This window comes from Mobula birostris, chromosome 12 (genome assembly GCF_030028105.1).
Source record: "Mobula birostris isolate sMobBir1 chromosome 12, sMobBir1.hap1, whole genome shotgun sequence".
Classification (NCBI taxonomy): domain Eukaryota; kingdom Metazoa; phylum Chordata; class Chondrichthyes; order Myliobatiformes; family Myliobatidae; genus Mobula; species Mobula birostris.
In genome coordinates, this window is record NC_092381.1 from 24,344,598 (window position 1) to 24,365,136 (window position 20,539).

At 42.8% G+C, this 20,539-nt stretch overlaps 1 protein-coding gene across 2 annotated transcripts in view; it reads left to right on the forward strand.

Annotated features, from left to right (window-relative positions):
* LOC140205797 (choline transporter-like protein 3) overlaps nt 1-20,539 on the forward strand; it is a 159,434-nt gene that overhangs the window by 17,105 nt on the left and 121,790 nt on the right. For both annotated transcript variants that reach the window (XM_072273486.1, XM_072273487.1), the window contains exon 2: nt 7,244-7,348. In XM_072273486.1, the coding sequence (XP_072129587.1) occupies nt 7,244-7,348 (105 nt within the window). The remainder of the gene's footprint in view (nt 1-7,243; nt 7,349-20,539) is intronic.

A 20,539-nucleotide genomic window follows, 5' to 3' on the forward strand; every position in this document is an offset into this window, starting at 1 on the left:
TCATGATTTTTATAACTGACCTGGATGAGGAAGTGGATGGATGTGTTAGTAAATTTGTTGATGACACAAAGTTTGGGATGTTGTGGATAGTGTGGAGGGCTGTCAGCAGTTACAGCGGGACATTGATAGGATGCAAAACTGGGCTGAGAAGTGGCAGATGGAGTTCAACCCAGATAAGTGTGAGGTGGTTCATTTTGGTAGGTCAAATATGATGACGGAATATAGTATTAATAGTAAGACTCTTGGCAGTGTGGAGGATCAGAGGGATCTTGTGGTCCGAGTCCACAGGACACTCAAAGCTGCTGTGCTGTTTGACTCTGTGGTTAAGAAAACATATGGTGCATTGGCCTTCATCAATCATAAGATTGAGTTTAGGAGCCGAGAGGTAATGTTGCAACTGTATAGGACCCTGGTCAGACTCCACTTGGAGTACTGTGCTCAGTTCTGGTCGCCTCCCTATAGGAAGGATATGGAAGCCATAGAAAGGGTGCAGAGGAGATTTACAAGGATGTTGCCTGGATTGGGGAGCACGCCTTGTGAGACTAGGTTGAGTGAACTCGGCCTTTTTTCCTTGGAGCGATGGAGGATGAGAGGTGACCTGATAGAGGTGTATACGATGACGAGAGGCATTGATTGTGTGGATAGTCAGAGGCTTTTTCCTGGGGCTGAAATGGCTAGCATGAGAGGGCACAGTTTTAAGGTGCTTGGAAGTAGGTACAGAGGAGATGTCAGGGATAAGTATTTTACACAGAGAGTGGTGAGTGCGTGGAATGGGCTGCCGGCAATGATGGTGGAGGCAGATATGATAGGGTCTTTTAAGAAATTCCTGGACAGGTACATGGAGCTCAAAAAAATATAGGGCTATGGGTAATCCTAGGTAATTTCTAAGATAAGGACACGTTTGGCACAGCTTTGTGGGCCGAAGGGCCTGTATTATGCTATAGGTTTTCTATGTTTCTATCTTTCTAAATGATATCCACTGCCTCTCCTTTGTCCAACCTGCTTACTATTTCCTCGAAGTTCTGACAGATTTGTCAGGCAAGATTTCTCTTTACAGAATCCATGCTGACTTTGATTTACTTTATCATTTGTCTCCAAATACCCCAAAACCTCTTCCTTAATACTAGACTCCAACTCTTTCCAAACCACTGAGGTTAGGCTAACTGGCCTAAAATTTCCCTTCTTTTGCCTTCTTAAAAAGTGGAGTGATATTTGCGATCTTCTAGTCCTCTGGAACCATGCCAGATTCTTGATTCTTGAAAGGTCACAATCAGTGCATCCATTATTTCCTCAGCAACCTCTCTCAGGGCTCTGGGATGTAGTCCGTCTGGTCCAGATGACTTATCCACTTTAAGACCTTTCAGTTTACTTAGCACTTTTTCCTTTGTATAGCAATGGCACTCACTCCTGCTCCCTGACACTCATGGACCTCTGGCACTCTGCCAGTGTCTTCCACAGTGAAGGCTGGTGCAAAGTACTTATTAAGTTAAACTGCCACTCCTTTGTCCCCATTGCTACCTCACCAGCATTATTTTCTAGTTGTGCAATGTCAACTCTCTTTTATTCTTTATATAACTAAAAAAAACTTCCAGTGTCCTGCTTTATATTATTGGCTAGTTTGCCCTCATATTTCATCTTTTCCCTTCTGTGTCAGGCAAACTTTTCCCTTGAGGAAGCCATGCTGACTACGGCCTATTTTATCATGTGCCTCCAAGTACCCTGAGAACTCATCCTTAATAATGGACTCCAATATCTTTCCAACCTCTGAAGTCAGATTAACCGGCCCATTATTCATTTTTTTTTCTGTCTCGCTCCCTTAAAGAGTGGAGTGAGATTTATAATTTTCCAGTCCTTCAGAACCATTCCAGAATCTAGTGATTCTTGAAAGATTATTACTAATACCTCTAAAATCTCTTCAGCTACATCTTTCAGAACCCTGGGATGTAGTCCATCTGGTCCACGTGGCTTATCTACCTTCAACTCCTTCAGCTTCCCAAGCACCTTCTTACTAATAGCAATGACATGCACTTGTGCCCCCTGACACTCTTGCATTTCTGGCATTCATTCTGCTAGTGTCTTCCACAGTGAAGACTGATGCGAAAGACGTACTAAATTTGTCTACCATTTCTTCATCTGTTATTTCTTTGTCTGCCATTTCTACTTCTTGAGTGTCAATTTCCTGTGGTCCAATATCTACTCTCATCTATAGTACTCTATATCTCTTTAAAAAAACATTGTTTCCTTCCTATTTTTTCTTTTCTCTCTTTATAACTTTTTTTACTTGCCTTCTGTTGCTTTTTAAAAGCCTCCCAATCCTCTACCTTCCCAGTAATTTTATTTGCACTCTTTTGTTTTTATGCTGTCTTTGACTTCCCTTGTCAGTCTTATCCTCCTTTTTGAATACTTCTTCATCTTTGGGATGTATATTTCCCGCACCTTCCAAATTGCTCCCAGAAACTCCATCCATTGCTGTTCAGCAATCATCTCTACTAGTGATCGTTTCCAATCAACTTTGGCCAGCTCTGATCTTGTGCCTATTTAGACCCTTTTACTCCACTGTAATACGGATGCATCCAATTTTAGTTACTCCTTCTCAAACTGCAGGGTGAATTCTATCATATTATGATTACTGCCTCCTGAGGATTCCTTTACCTTAAGGTCCCTAATCAAATATGCATCCTAACATAACACCCAATCCAGATTTGCCATCCCCCTAGTGGGCTCAACCACAAGCTGCTCTAAACAGCCATCTAGTGCAGTCGTCCCCAACCACCAGGCCGCAAAGCATGTGCTACCAGGCCATGAGGAAACGATATGATTTGGCTGTAAGAAATGATATGAGTCAGCTGCACCTTTCCTCATTCCCTGTCATGCCCACTGTTGAACTTGAACGGACGCGAGGTCATTACGGACACGAGGTCATCAGTCGGTCCTACAACTACTCGATGAGTAAAAAAACAAACGTCGCTTGAGAGTTTCTTTGGAAGAGCTGGTAGGGGAGAAAGGCCTAACGATGATAGTAACGCAGAGACAGCTGAGGCCGAGACTGCAAAAAAAAAGTTTCCTTCAACAGAAAATACGACGAGTCGTACATAAAACATGGCTTTATTGCGACCGGTGACTCGCACGCTCCAAGCCCCCTGTGTGTGATATGTAGAGACAAGCTGTCTAATGAGGCAATGAAGCCCTCAAAACTGCTTCGGCACCTTGAGTCCAAGCACCCTGTGCTTAAAGACAAACCCGATGAGTTTTTTGAGCAGAAAAAATGTGAGCAAGCGGGACAGAAGCAAGTGCTGGGAGCCACCACCTCCACAAACGTTGCTGCTCTGAGAGCGTGGTACTTAGTGGCTAGCTGTATTGCTAAGGCTAAGAAGCCTTTCACTGTTGGTGAAGAATTGATTCTGCCTGCTGCCAAGGACATGTGCCGTGAACTGTTGGGGGAAGCTGCAGCTAACAAGATGGCACAGCTACCACGGTTTCAAGAAGAATCGATGACATAGTGGAGGACATTGAAGCACAGCTGTTGGAATGGCTTAACGAGTCACCATGGTATGCTGTCCAGGTCGACGAGTCTACCGATGTCGACAACAAGACAATACTGTTGGTTTATGTGCAATATATATTTCAAGATGATGTGCACGAGGATATGTTGTGTCCACTGCCAACTAACACAAATGGGGCAGAACTATTCAAGTCTTTGAATGACTACATGTCAGGCAAACTGGACTGGTCATTCTGTGTTGGAATATGCACAGACGGGGCTGCAGCTATGACTGGACGGCTGCCTGGTTTCACTACCCGAGTTAAAGAGGTTGCTCCTGAATGCCAGTCTACACACTGTGTCATACACAGGGAAATGCTGGCTAGCTGAAAAATGTCACCTGATCTTAACAGCGTATTGGATGACGTTGTTCAAGTTATCAATCACACCAGAGCAAAGGCCCTTAACTCGCGTCTGTCTGAGCAGCTTTGTGAGGAAATGGATGCAGAGCACAAACGCCTTCTCTTACACACTGAAGTCAGGTGGCTATCAAGAGGGAGAGCCCTGGCCAGGGTTTTTGAATTAAGAGAGCCGCTACAAAGATTTCTTTCAGGAAAAAAGTCACCACTGGCAGCACACTTCAGTGACAAGGAGTATATAGCAAAACTCGCTTATCTGTATGACATCTTCAACCTGCTCAATGAACTCAATTTGTCACTTCAGGGGAGAATGACAACTATCTTCAGGTTGGCAGATAAAGTGTCTGCTTTCACAGCCAAACTGGAACTGTAGGGACGGCAAGTGGACAGGGGCATATTTGACATGTTCCCAATATTAGCTGGGAACTTGGGAGAGACTGAGGCTGCACCGTCCTTCTCACAGCTGGTGCACGATTACCTATCTTTGTTGTCGACAGAATTCGAGCGTTACTTCCCAAAAACAAATGACCCAAGACATGCAAAGGAATAGGTCCGTGACCCATTATGAATGTCCCCAGTGAATCATCCATGTCAGCGTGGGAAGAAGATCAACTCGAGCTTGCAAATGACAGTGGGCTGAAAAGTATGTCTGACATAACACCTCTGCCGGCATTCTGGATCAAAGTCAAGGCTGAATATCCTGAGATAGCCACGAAAGCACTGAAAACGTTGCTTCCATTTCCAACATCATATCTCTGCGAAGCGGGGTTTTCTGCAATGAATGCAACGAAAACTAAATTGCAGAATAGACTGGACATAAGGACCCCCCTTCGAGTATCGCTGTCTCCCATCACCCCTCGATGGGACCGTCTTGTTGCAGGGAAACAAGCCCAGGGCTCCCACTGATTCAGCGATATTGGTGTGTTGCAATGATTTTATATGTTCATACAAGGAAAATATGCGCTGTGTGTTTAATATCCAAACGTTACTTAAAATGTTATGATGCTATTGACTTATAAGCGATTTACAATTGACTTAGTGTTGGCGTGAGGCCAACTGGTTAAGGCGTCGGTCTAGTGATCTGAAGGTCGCTACTTCAAGCCTCAGCTGAGGCAGCATGTTATGTCCTTGAGCAAGGCACTTAACCACACATTACTCTGCGACGACACCTGTGCCAAGCTGTATCAGCCCTAGTGCCCTTCCCTTGGACAACATCGGTGGCATGGAGAGGGGAGACTTTCAGCATGGGCAACTGCCAGTCTTCCATACAACCTTGCCCAGGCCTGCGCCCTGGAAACCTTCCAAGGCACAAATCCATGGTCTCACGAGACTAACAGATGCCTATAAGAAGAAGAATTGACTTATCACTATACTCATGCGAGGAAAATATGTGCTGTTTGTTTAATATTAAATTCGTTAGATAAACTCTTTTAGAAACGAAATTGAGTGTATTAGCCACTTATAAGTGACTTATAGTTGACTTATCACCTATATTCCGGTTGTGATGAACACCCTCCCCTGTCGGCCGGTCCGCAAGAATATTGTCAATATTAAACCGGTCCGCGGTGCAAAAAAGGTTGGGGACCCCTGATTTCTAGGAGACATCCTACAAATTCCGTCTCTTGGGATGCAGCACCAACCTGATTTTCCCAATCTACCTTCATACTAAATCGCAGCATTGCTCTTTTAAATGCCTTAACTATCTTCTGTTGTAATTTGTAGCCCACCTCCACTGCAGCTCTTATCTACCACCTGATCATTCTCCCACATGAGCTGTCGGTCATCCAGCTGCAGCTCCTGTTCCTTAACACGGTCTCTAAGGAGCTGCAGCTCGGTGTACTTCATACAGATGTAGTTATCAGGAAGACAGGAGTTCTCTCAGAGTTCCCACATCTCACACAAAAAACAGAACACTAACTCTGGAACCATTCCCAGCATTAGCTATGTATTAACAAAAAATAGAAACTGGTAGAAACTTGCTTAGTAGATCTGCCTGTTCTATTGAGCCAAAGCTTGGCCATTTTCACACTGTCCCCTCAAATAATGGCTGCTCCACTTACACCTTGCTTCTTTTTCTTGGCTTCTGCCAAGTGCTTAATAGATCATTATGAGAGCACTGAAAGCACCTGAACTCTCTTTAAATCCCTTGCTGCGTCACCAACAATGACCTCTCACGCTGTCTGCAGTCTGCCATTGATTTTCCATCAGTGAAGAAAAATACTACAAGTGATGTTTGGGGGGAGGTAGAGGTGGCGTGTTGGTTAATTCTTTTTATATAAATTTTAAACTTCAAATGAGCAATACATGGCAAAAGTGACGTTAGTTTGGGGAAAAAAAGGTAAAACAGTATTTATATGATTAAATCAAACCTGCAAGTGCAGAAAGCAGTTAAAAAGGCAAGTGGTGTGTAGGTCATTAATACAGGATGTCTTACTACAACTATACAGAGTCTAGGTGAGCACACACTCAGGTTATTGTCTTCAGCTTTGACTTTGGTGTCTGCGATGAGATGTACTTCCCCTAAAGAGAGTGCACTGAAGGTTCACTAAGCTGGGATGAAGGGACTGTTTTATGAGAAGAGATTTGCATTGATGTATTGTCACATCTGCCAAGATACAGTGAAGAGCTTTTGTTTACATTCCATCCAGATAAATCATTCGATAGATGAGTGTGTCAAGGTAGCACAAAGGGAAACAGAATGTGGAATATAGTGTTACAGAGGAAGTTCAATACACTGCAAGGGCCATAGCAAGGTAAACTAGGAAATCAATAATTTATCTTTCAGTGTATGAGGGGTCTGTTCAAGAGTCTGACAGAAGGCCTGGACGCCGTGCACTTTAATTCCCATTCCAACATGTCAGTTCATGGCTTCCTCTTGTGCCAAGATGAAGCCCCCCTCAGGGTGGGGCAGCAAAACCTTATATTTTATCTGGGTAGCCTCCAACCTGATGGCATGACTATCGATTTCTCCTTCTGGTTTAAAAAAAATTTTTTCTCCTCCCTTCCCCATTTTGATCTTTTACCTCTTCCTACCTGCCTATTCTCCCTGGGTCCCCTTCTTCCCTTTCTCCCGGGTCCACTCCTATCACATTCCTTCCTCTCCAGCCCTTTACCTTTCCCAGCCTCCTGACTTTTCCTATCACCTTCCAGCTATCCTCCTTCCCCTCCCCCCAGCTTTCTATTCTGGCATCATCCCTCTTCCTTCTCAGTCCTGAAGAAGGACTTCGGCCCGAAATGGCGACTGTTTATTCAGAATGCTGTTTGACCCACTGAGTTTCTCTGGCATTCTGCGTGTGTTGCTTTGTCTTTCCAGCATCTGCAGACTTTCTCATTTTTATTTCAGGTGTCTGCTGTTGACGGGCCTCACAGAGAATGGCGACCACAGATCTACAGAAGGTGCACAGATATCCTCTGGCTTATTGTCTTCTTTCTCTTCTGGGTTGGAATGGTGAGTGTGTTGCAGTGAGAAAAAGAAGGAACGATTGAATTGATTAACCAAAAGTTGCAGCTTGGTTCAAGTACATGGAGTGATCATTGAGACAAAATAGCTTAACCTCCTGAGTTTAAAACCTTCCCGTATATTAGTTTCAACACAATCTTTGAGTACACACCCGGTAAGTTAATAGCTTTATGGTGACAGACAGCTGTTGATCCCAGGGGATCATGTGTTTGCGCCTCTGGTGGACTGTGTCCTCTCTTGGACGCAAGCCTGGGTGGGAAGATTTGAAAAACTGGTTGTTGCCCATGTAGTGGGCTCCCCCTCTCCACGTCACTGATGTAGTCAAAGGGAAGGGCAAGCGCCCATGCACTGTGGCACCAGTGTCGTCGCAGAGGCTGCCAGAGTGAAGTTGTAAACAACATCAAACTGCCTTAGGGACCCCGGCAACGGATTTTTTCCTCAGGGTTTACTCCTGAACCCTTTCCCATGGGTGGATATGGCCACAAGGAAACAGAGGTTTAAAATCAGAGTTTTCCTTCTCTTAGGTGGGCTGCCGTCCAAGGCTGACGGGCGCCAGTGGTCCGCCTTTGCCCTTTCTCTTGTCAGTAGAAACAGTTCTGCCGGGCCTAGTAGCTAAGCCACACGTGTGAAGGCCAAGAGTTGAACTTGGTAGTCAGAGTTTGTTAGAGTAACACGCCATTTGGAGCACTTTATAGGTAGTGGGAGCTTATCCCCACTACCAGCCCTGGCTATGACAACCTTAGCTTTATTATACATTTTTAAGCTATATACCTGCCTCCAAGCACTAGGCTGAACTACAGCCATGGTAATGGCCTGGAGTCACTGAGTTTGTGTTAGCTTCAGTTATGTGCCTTTCTTGAAAATAATCATTGACTAAAATAAGCCAAGATGAGGCTGACAAACAAAAGAAAATCTGTAGATGCTGGAAATTCAAGCAGCACACACAAAATGCTGGAGGAACTCAGCAGCCCAGGCAGGATCTGTAAAAAAAAAGTACAGTCAATATTTCGGGACGAGACCCTTCAGTGAGATCCTTCAGTCCTGCTGAAGGGTCTCAGCCTGAAACGTCAGCTGTACATTTTTTCCATTGATCCTGCCTGGCCTGCTGATTTCCTCCAGCATTCTGTGTGTGTTGCCAAGGTGAGGCTGAATTCACTACAGTTTAGTATCACCATGACCACTTTGATCATTTTGCACTGAAGAGAGCTTGGTAATTTTTAATCTGTTTGTGTTCTTTCTTGTAAAAATTGTGTACGATTTATGTTTTTCTTGTGAATGCTGCTTAAATAATACTATGTGCCCATGACGCTGCTGCAAGTAATTTTTTCATTGCACCTGTACACGTGGACTTGTGCAGATGACAATAAACTTGACTTAGACTTTGAATGGACTGGCTGATGGGGAATATTTCCCAGGGACACTTGAGATGGAATTGGCAGTGAAGCTTCATCAAAGTTCAGGAGAGAGCAGCTGGATGCATTTCACGTCTGGCCCATTACCTTTTTTTAATCCCCCGCCCCCCCCCCCCTTGTTTAGTTTAATCCCCCACCCCCCCCTCATTTTGTTTAGTTTGGCATTCAGAGCATTTGGGTATATTCCAAGCTTCAGTCCCTGGGAGTTGGCAGCAACTTGCTTCCACTCTGGTTCTGTGGGCTGTCATGTTGCTGGTGAGGCTAGCATGACCTGCAGGATTTGGCCGCAGGTGAAGCAGAAAGCGCACGACAGTGAGAGCAGTGGGTGCCTGTGTTTGCTGGGTATTCTGTCCACTTTTCTGCTTGACCTCCGTGTGGTTCCGTCACACAGTCTAGAGATGCACAACGCATGCCTGGATGTTCCTCCTCCATTCTGATCCGCCTTTAGCCAGGGATTCAGATTCGTAATGGAACTGGTTATACTGAGAGCAAGACCTTCATTTAAATCGAGTCTCTCTTTGCAGATGTGTAGCTCAGAGGACACACAGGACAGAATTCACAGGATAACTGTGATTAAATCATAAACTCTGCAACTCCAGGCCATTAGCATGGCTATAACTCGGCCTAGTGCTTGGGGCAGTTACTGTAGCTTAATAATGTACAATAATTCTGCTAGCTTCCCAATTGTGCACTCAAAAACTGAGCTGAAACTATTATGAGTAAGGTTTTCAACTCAGGGGGTTAAACCGTTTAAATGTGGAAAAAGTAAGTACTTGAAATATTTGAATTACTTATTTTACAACACTTTATAGGATTTTAATTTTTTTTTGTATGTCTCAGATTATTGGAGGCATTTAAACACCTTGTCATCTAGTAAAGCCCTTGGATTGAGATAGTCAGATGTACCTACCACCTCTCCACCCATCCACCATCATTGTCAGTCTGGACCAGTGGATAGCTTTCGATGTCCTTGCTTGTTAGTCCATTTCCCATCTGAAGTAATGGTCCTTTCCCATATTTATACATCATGGGAATCACGATGTATTTCTCATGTGATAATAGGGTCAATATGTACACTGCACACAGGCAGGATTGAATGAGTCATCCAAACTGTAAGGTAGCAACTCTACTTGCTACACCACTGTACTGCCCTAGGGTCAGACGCCACCAGTTTTTTACTCTGCCCTCTTTAGTACCTTTGATTCTTCTGCGGATGTGGTGACTCCTTGTCATCGATGCAGATAATAGAGAAGAGAGGTCTGCAATAGACCTGATGCCAGGCAGGTTGCATCAGTGCAGCCTGCATGGGCCTTTGCCAATAGCAACACCAAATTGGTCAGCAGTTTCCACCTTTGTGATTTCTACTCAATCTAGCTTCCTTTTATTTCCAGCTCCAGTCTTTCCATGAAAGCTGGGTTAAATAGAAGTCACAGAAACCCTATTGAAATCCAAAATAAATCGCTGCTGTTGATTTAATCCACTCATCATCAAAAGTCAAATTGAGAAGACAACCCTTTCGGTGTTTGCTTTGATTATTTATGCATGTTCGGGTCTTGTCACTAGGTAGGCACCATCACTTTACCCCAAATAGGCAATAAGCTTATTGTCCTCTGACTTTCTGAATGATTTGGTTTAAAAAAAACCTTCTATAATTTCAAAGAATATTGAGATATTATTATAAATATGAGGACACGCAGTCCGCTTTTATTGTCATTTAGTAATGCATGCACTAAGAAATGATAAACAACAGGAATTCTGCAGATGCTGGAAATTCAAGCAACACACATCAAAGTTGCTGGTGAACGCAGCAGGCCTCTCTGATGCTGCCTGGCCTGCTGCGTTCACCAGCAAGAAATGATAAAAATGTTTTTCCAGAATGATATCACGAAAACACATGACAAACTGACTTAAAAACTAACAAAAACAACATAATGATAACATATAGTTACAACAGTGCAAAACAATACTGTAATTTGATAAGAACAAACCATGGCACAGTAAAAGTCTCAGAGTCTCTCAAAAGTCCCATCATCTCACGCAGACGGTAAACCTCCAGCGCCGCCAACTTGCTGATGCAGCATCCCAGAAGCATCTGACCACAGTCCGACTCCGAGTCCGTCGGAAAAACTCCGAGCCTCCGACCACCTATTCGACACCAAGCACCATATCTGCCGAGTGTTTCGACCCCGACCCCGGCAACAGGCGATACTTGTATTCTTACAAGTATCTCTATTTGTCTCCAGCTCAGGCCTTGAGAACAGTTTCACTAGTTTACATGTTGATTTTATATAGTAATTGAACAGTTTTAGGCTGTCAAAAATCCTGCCTTTATTGATAATTGTGTTATGTTCTACAACCTGCTTGAACCAATATGACCACATCCATAAGCCCTAAGAAAGGAGCATTTTTACCCCACCACCTAGACACTACTGTAAAATCAGTAGGATGAAAGTTGGTCAAATTCAGTGAAGTGCAGAGATTCCATACCGTCCAAATCACTAATAACAGGGGGCAAAGGTTAAAAGTCATCCTTGCTCCTTTGAAAGCTCTATTGTTGGAAAATGATTTGTGCATGATTGATTCTCGGCTTCTTCCATACAATTATATAGTGGTTTGTGGACTTGTTGGGACTCGACAATTTCCTGCGGGGTGTGTGTGTGTGTGTGTAGAAGCACAAAAGTATCTGAACAACTCAGTTACACTTCCTTAATATTTGTGTAATTATCCTTTAGTGCAACGGTCATGTAGCCTCTCCCATTATGCAAGTGTAATTTTCTACATACCATCAATTGTGATGGTTATATTAACCAGATTAAAAGCCACTAGTTTAACAACTAAATTGGAAATGTTCTTATGTTCAAAGTTCACATTAAATTTATTATCAAAGTATGCATACCATGTACAACCTTGTGATTCATCTTCAAGGTTTTCCAGCACCCGTTTACTTTTCACCTACCTGGGTAAACTGAAGGATCATTTTGAAATTCTTCAGACATTCCTGGTGGGAGTGTTTGGAGAGGAAGGAACCTGAGATCGAACCTTTCTGCTTTGGGCCCCCTCCTCTTCCTGGCAGTTCGGATCACTATTTCCACCCTTCCCTCACTCCAACCTCATTTATGGTGAGGTTCCAACTTGTTCCACTTGGCGCATTCTGAGTTATTGCACTTAGATGGCACCATGTTTCTCCATTATTCCTGTGGAGGAGCACGATGCTGTCCAAGCACAATAACATGCAACACGATGCTTTACTAAACCAGATACTGTATTTTAGCAGGAAAATTTTGTATCCTTTCTGGAGCTGGACATGATGCAAAAGTTGTGGGAAGAGACAATAGGATAAATTTAGATTAATCTAGGGCAGATTATGTCATGGGGAAAGGTTATTCAATCCCATTCCTCTCTTCAAATATTATCTAATTCTCCATCCGCCACGCTTGCTTCCAAATCCCTTAAGACCTTTACCTAATGAGAAAGGTAGACTGTCTTGGTTTCATCTGGCCCCCAAGCCTCACCAGCTGCTGGGAGAGAATGCTCTGCATTTCCACAGTCACACTGCACCCAGATGTATCCATTATTGCTGTAAGTTTACAGGTTATGTGGAAGATCTGAACTCTCAATTTCTGCAACAGGCCACAGTACCAGAAGAAACAAACTGTACAGTAAAAAGTAGGAAATTGTGTGAATGTGTAGTTGGTCAACAAACGTATTGTTCGAGGAGATGTTGCGAAATCTCCTGTGGTGGTGACCTGCTGAAATGATGCTAGAGTCTAGAGCAGCCTTGTTATGAGATATGGGCACTGCTTTCAAGGGAAACTCTTGATGCCTATTTCAAAGGGGCCTTAAGGAAGTGGTGCCATCATTAAATAGCATGCTGGGCCATTTCCGAGGAACGTTAAAAGGCCACCATATTTCTAGTGGTCAGAGGTGAACCAGAGTGTGTTAGGGCAACAGACTTTCTTTCCAAAAGGGCAGTAGTGAACCTGACAGTCTACTCCCAATAATTACATCAACATTGTTGCCAGAGCCCTTTCTCTAAGTTCCAGGTTATTTAATTAACTGTATTTAAATTCCCCAGATGCCAAGGTGACATTGAACTTACATTTGCAGATCATTATTCAAGGAGTCTGGATTACTTTTTGAAGGAATGAATCCACCAAGTTGACAGTTTCAGGAACTTGGCTAGTCTGAAAGTATCTCAGTAAAATAATATCTGGCCTTTATTAAAGTTTTATCAAGTTACTCTCACTGTCAATAAAAATCATGTTCCTAGAAGTTAAATAAGAGAATTTATGAGCATTAGAGGCCCAATAATTATGAAATAAGAACCTTCAAACAATTGTTTAAAATCTTGCTTCCTGGCAGAAGTCTTTGCATCTTTAGGCATAAGTAAATAACTGATTAAATAACTTGATATTGGGAGATTTTGCTTTTTGTTCAGAAATCTCACTACATTCACTAAGTTTGTTATCTCTGTGTCCTCCAGGAATATCTTCTCTGAGTTCACTTCCTATAATGTGTAACATTTTCCTCAGCATTTTTGTCCTCAATTTCAGATTTTTCCAGGAGCGTGCTGGGTCAAATCATGGCCGTACTATTAAAGTTTTGCGAAGTTGAACAATTCACCCATTGGTGCGTTGCTTCCAATTTTTCTTTGCTAACATTTTGGAATTTTAACCCTTACATACTGTTCGGGTCAAATTTGACCCATTTAGTCATTTGACAGCAGTAAAAACACCCTAAATGCCATTTTTAGCCGAAATTTGATGACTTTTCCTAAAGTGACCAAAAATGTGCCAAAATAAAATATTTAAACATGTACAGGTGCTACAAAATTTTGTACACTGAGGCTGTTCCAGGTCAAATTCGACCCGTATCTATTGAAATGGATTTTAGATCTCTGAAACATTAATTAAGGATTAATCACCCATTTATTAATGTCAGATAGACTATTTATACATTCTAAATAGATTTGTGGTTCAAAATTTGGTATAGACACTTGTTACGAGGGGATTCTTGGGCCGGGTCAAAATTGACCCGGACCATACTGTGAAGGCATAGAATATGAACAGGTTGCCTGGGTTAAGAATACTGTGATCATTGAAAAGCGCAGCACTTGATTATTGTTAACAATGAATTGATATTTGGACCCAGTGAGTTTATAACACCGCAGACACGAGGAAATCTGCAGATGCTGGAAATTCAAGCAACACACACAAAAAATGCTGGTGAACACAGCAGCATCGTGGTGAATGCTGCGTTCACCAGCATTTTTTGTGTGTGTTGCTTGAGTTATAACACCACTGCTTTCTCATTGATGGTGTATATTAAAGCATAATGGTCAATCAGCAGTGGGGCAGTTGGCGGCATTGAACTTTTTATCTTCTCAAAATGTATTCAAGATGAAGCCAGAGAAAGCGTCATATTTCATTGATTATCCTGTTATCTGAGCCTATATGTTCAGGTTGATCTGTGTGTTCTTAAAAATTGCAAACTTGCCCTTGATGGAAACAATGTAAGCCAATTCAATTTCTCATCTGGCAATTTCTTTCTGAAGTGTACAGTGGCGTTGTTCATCTGCACAGGCTGACTTGTTAGAAGCCTGATCCAGTCTTAGTGTTCTAATGCGTTATATATTGCCTCATCCTATGAACATTGACATAAAGTGCCTTATTAATGGTTTTCTTCATAGGCTTCAGGTAATATTCTTTAACTAGCTCTGGGGTTCAGTCTGAGTAGGCCAAATCAAGGCGTTGTTTCTACTGGAAAGTTCATGATCTCACTTTGGTGCTCCCAGCATCCTTGCCCAATTGTGACAGTCCAAAGTAACCTCCTCTGCTGCTAGATTCATGATTGAGTTCAAATGTGGAACACGGCCATTGGTGTATGAACCATGGAGTAAAAGTAAGTTTGGTTAGATGCTTGAATTACCTTGAATTAAGTATAAAAAGTTCTGGAGATATTTAGAAGATTAGAAAGCATCCTGGACAGAACAGGATTAAGATTTCTGGTCAACAATCTTTTCACAGAGCATTAGACAAGCCTTCACCTGAAGATGTTATGCTGACCCTCTAACCTACTCCAATCTAACCCTTTTTATCCTCCTCTACACATAGCCTTTATTTGTTTTATCGTCCATGTGCCTATCTCAGAATTTCTTCTCATTGGCATTAATTTTGTTGTAGTTATTTTGCTAGCTAGAAACTTAAACTGATTTCAAATCAAATTTTAAATTTTTTGTAAGTTTTCTGTGTCTCTGTTAGAGACATTATTTTAATTTTTTTCAAGATACAGAGTGGAACAGTGAGAAGCTAGACAGTGATAGCAGGCTTTTACAACAGAGCTGAAATTCACCTCTCTTTATATGTGCTCTAAATCTGTGTGCATAAATATACAAGATGTTTGACAAAACATTTCCAAAGAGAGAAGGTGTGTGTTGTTCACTTCAAAGACAGGCAAGGGTAGATTTTGTAGCCAGTCGCCTGACTTGAGGTATGTGAACTATTTGAAGAATGGAAGTTAAAAGCGATTAATTCACCTCCACTTCATTGCTACACCCTTCTTGGTGCCTCGGTCTGCAGTTTTAACTCCCATTTCTCCTGCACGTTACTTTCTTCATATAAACTTGCTGCAGGGGGCTGTTCACCCTATCTTCTCTGTGCTCTGCACCCTTCTTTCTCCACACCTTTGAGAATAGTTCTGTTTCAACCCTATGACCAATTTCCCCATTGAAACTGTTTCCACCTGCCCTTCATATAGAACATTCCAGATCACAAAGGCTCGCTGATTAAAAATAAACTCTCCTCGTCTCCCCAAGTTCCTAATGATGGTACTGCTTGTAGTTGGTGCTTGTCCATTGACTTCATGAGGCTGGATCTAAGGTTTAAAACAGGAAGCATCTGCTAACTGTGTTTTGGCAGTCGGCCCTTCCACACCCTCTTGGCCTTTCTGACTGTCAATATTGTTCGAGTGCTTGTGGGGATCTTCAGGGCATTCATAAACCATGAAAAGTACTATTTCAAAGTTAAACATAAATTTATTATTAAGTTATGTATTTTACCATATACGTCCTTGAGATTCATTTGCTTCAGGCATTTGCAAAAAAGAAGTAAGAAATACAATAGAATTTACAAAAAAAACTATACATAAAGACAACCAATGTGCAAATGGAAAATAATACTGAGAATATGAGTTGTAAAGTGTCCTTTAAAGAGGGTCTGTAGATCGTAGTAACGGTTAAAATTAGTGGTGATTGAAATTACTCAAGCTAGTTTAGGAGCCTGTAGGGTAATAACTTTCTGAACCTGGTAGCGTGCGATCTGCAGCTTCTGATGGTACCAGCGAGAACAGGAAATGGCCTGGATGGTGGGGGTCTTTGATGTGGCAGCACTCCGTGTGAACGTGTTTGGTGGTGGGTAGAGCTTTGCCTGTGATGGACTCGTCCACCACTCTTTGTAGCCTTTTCCATTCCTGGGCATTGGTGTTTCCATATCAGGATGTGATGCAACCTGCCAAGATACTCACCACTGTACACCTATAGAAAAAAGTCAAAATCTTTGGCTCCACCTCTGTTCTCCTAATGAGGGCTGGCTTCTGGGCTTCTGGCTTCCTCCTGTAGTCAATAATGTGCCTTAGGTTTTACTGATATTGAGTGCTAGACTGCTGTTATTGTACCACTCAACCAGATTTTCATCTCTCTCTATTCAGATTTGTCACGACCTTTGTTTTGGCCAACAATAGTGGTGCCATCTGCAAAATTAAATACGATACTGGAACTCTGCTTAGCCGCACAGACATAAGTATAAAGTGAAAGCAGGGGGCGAAGCACACGGTCTTGTGGTGTACCTGTGCTGATGGTGATTGTGAAGGAGATGTTGTTGCCCATCCATACTGACTGAGGTCTGCAAGTGTGCAAATTGGGGGTGCAGTTGCACAGGGAGGTACCGAGGCCTAGTTCTTGGAGCTTAGTTTTGATATATGCATCTTCATTGTCTAGGTGTTCCAGTGCTGAGTAAAGAGCAAATGATATAGCATCTGCTATTGACCCTTTGTGACCACAGGCAAATTAGAGTGAATCCAGGTAGGAGGTACCTCAGGCAGGAGTTGACACGCTTTATGACCACCCTCGAAAGTATTCCCGGGATGGCGGGACTGTCATATGTCGAAAGGATTGGAGCGACTGGGCTTGTATACTCTGGAATTTAGAAGGCTGAGGGGGGATCTTATTGAAACATACAAGATTATTAAGGGATTGGACACGCTGGAGGCAGGAAGCATGTTCCCACTGATGGGTGAGTCCAGAACCAGAGGCCACAGTTTAAGAAGAAGAGGTAGGCCATTTAGAACGGAGTTGAGGAAAATCTTTTTCACCCAGAGAGTGGTGGATGTATGGAATGCTCTGCCCCAGAAGGCAGTGGAGGCCAAGTCTCTGGATGCTTTCAAGAAAGAGATGGATAGAGCTCTTAAAGATAGTGGAATCAAAGGTTATGGGGATAAAGCAGGAACTGGATACTGATTGTGGATGATCAGCCCCATGATCACAGTGAATGGTGGTGCTGGCTTGAAGGGCTGAATAGCCTACTCCTGCACCTATTGTCTATAGTCTATTGTCATCACAGTGGATGTATGTGCTGCTGGATGAGCGTCAATGAGGAAAGTTACCGTGTTCCTAGTGGACGATTGATGAAACAAGTACATACCTCGGACCGCGGAAGTGCGAGGTTGTCCATAAACGCTCCAGCCAGGTGATTAGTACAGCTTTTTAGTACTCGGCCAAGCAGGCTGCCTGAGCCAGGTGCCTTCCATAGATTCACCATTGTGAAGGATGCTTTCACCTCGGCCTCAGAGAATGAGGTGGCATGGATGACAGGAGCTGTGGTGGTTCATGAAGGTGCCTCCATGTTCTTTTATTGCCAGCAAGTGTGGCTGCGACTAACTCACTGGAGAGATCGTTGGTATCTATGTCTTTATTTGTCAGAACAACAGAAATCCTCTCGGTATGGTCTCCAAACTCAAAAGTACATCACATGTTTATACCTTTAAGATCAATAGGTGATTCAATACAGTTTCAATAGAAGCAATGACATTGCTTACTTCAATACATTGTGTTGACAATGCTGCCTTTGAATTGTATATCTACAATGGGCGACACCTCTGACTATTCAAGTACCTTGGATGCGACAAACTGATTGAAGACTTCCCTGAACTTACACAATGTTACGATGGTGCACCTCAGGTATGTGTGCTTAGCCTACTGCTCTACTCTCTCTACACCCATGACTGTGCAGCTAAGCATAGCTCAAATGCCCCATCTATCAATTTGCTGACGATACAAATGTTGTTGGCAGAATTTCAGGTGGTGAAGAGAGGGCATACAGGAGCGACATATATCAGCTAGTTGAGTGGTATCGTAGCAACAACCTTGCACTCAACGTCAGTAAGACCAAAGAGCTGATTGTGGACATCAGAAAAGGTAAGACGAGAGATCACACACCAGTCCTCATAAAGGGGTCAGATATGGAAAGAATGAGCAGTTCCAAGTTCCTGGGTGTCAATATCTCTGAGGGTCTAACCTGGACTAACATACCAATGCAACTACAAAGAAGGCACAACAGTGGCCATATTTGATTAGGAATATGATAAGATTTGGTATGTCTCCAAAAACACTGTTGGGAGCATCCTAACTGGCTGGATCACCGTCTGGTATGGGAGGAGCTACTACACATGATCAAAGTAAACTGCAGAGAGTTGTAAACTTAGTTAGCTCCATCACGAGCACTTTCCTCCATAGTATCCAGGACATCTTCAAGGAGTGATGTCTCTAAAAACTGGCATCCATCACTAAGGCCTCCCATCACCCAGGTCATGCCTTGTTCTCATTGCTACCATCAGAAGCATGAAGGCACACACTCAATGATTTAGGAACAGCTTCTTCCCCTCTGCCATGTGACTTCTAAATGGACATTTAAGCCATCAACACTACCTCACAACTGTTTTTATTTCAATTTTTGCACTACTTATTTAATTTAATATATATCTACAGTAATTCACAGTGTTTTCCTCTATTATAAGAGCATAAGATCATTAGATATAGAATCAGAATTACGCCATTTGGACCATCAAGTCTGCTCCACCATTTCATCATGGCTGATCCAATTTTCCTCTCAACCCCAGTTTCCTGCCTTCTCCCCGTATCCCTTCATGCCCTGACCAATCAAGAACCTATCAACCTCTGTCTTAAACGTACATACAGTAAAGACTTGGCCTCCACAGCTGCCTGTGGCAATGAATTCCACAGATTTACCACCCTCTGGCTAAAGAAATTCCTCCTCATCTGCATTCTAAAAGGGCACCCCTCTACTCTGAGGCTGTGTCCTCTGGTCTTAGACTGTCCCACCATAGGAAACATCCTCTCCACATCCACTCTATCAAGGCTTTTCACTATTCAATGGATTTCAATAAGATCACCCCTCATTCTTCTGAATTCTAGTGAATACAGGCCCAAAGCTATCAAACACTCTTCATATGACAAGACATTCAAGCCTGAAATCATTTTTGTGAACCTCCTTTGAACCCTCTCCAGTTTAGGCACATAATGCATTATTATGTACTGCATTTTACTGCTGCCACAAAGTCAACAAATGTCACGACATATACCAGTGAAATTAAACCTGATTTCTGATTCTGATGGTGCAAAGTCTTTAAACTCGGTAACGCAGGGCAATTAGCACAGCCCCATTTTCTTAACATTGGCTGATGCACATGCAGACGTGATTCATGGCCGCCATTTTGCAAACCATATCCCTTAGTCTGTGCTGCAAAGGCAGAATTGTTTATTTGCAAAGGTGCGCCTTTAATTTCAATTTACTGCTTGCAATTTACTTTAAGAGCTGAAGACTGGCTCATGCTTGAATTAATATCTGCTGTATTTATTTAACTCCAGAATACTTCCTAACAGAAAGCATAAAAGGCATCGAGCTCATCAGGGAGTGAACGTCTTGCCATTTATGTCACTTGGTTTTGCTTCCTAGCAGTGATGGCATCCAAGCCCTATCAGAGTTGTCAGGAATCTGTGCTTCAAGTTTAGTCTGGAATTGCCACTTTGCACATGAGATGGCCTTCCGGAGGTCATGGGAAACATTTTTAAAACAAAATAATCATTTTTAAATAAATTCGTTTTAATTAAATGTACATTACATGCATCTTTCCCTTAAAGCTGTTCATCTCCCTTGAATTTAATAGAGTTGCTCAGGTTGTGTCACATCTAACCTGGGCAGTTTTCACTGGCTGATAACTGAAGGAAGATGCAGGATATCAGCACACCACTGCTGGGCTTCCACGTCTGCCGTTAGAATGGGAGTTGCAATGATCTACGAGTAGTTGCAATGACCTGGTCCCTATAATGCTTCAAAGATGATGTGGTGTGTTTGTATCAATATGTATTCACGTGCACTGTATTGGTAGTGAGCACTGAGGATAAGGTGTACCCCAGAATCCATAATCAATTGGTTAGTTTATAATAGTTTTCTCATTCCCACACCAAAATGTCTGTCCAGGGCCTCCTCCACTGCCATGATGAAGTCAAATGCAGGTTGAATCAACACCTCATTTTACATCTGGGTTATCTCAAAGCTGATGGCGTGAACATCCATTTCCCGAACGTCCGGTAACCACTCCCCCTCCATTTTTACCCCCACCCCTACCACTTTTGTGTTTCCACTCATTCTAGTAGCCCTCTCACCTGTCTCTTCGCCCTCCCCACCATCACGAC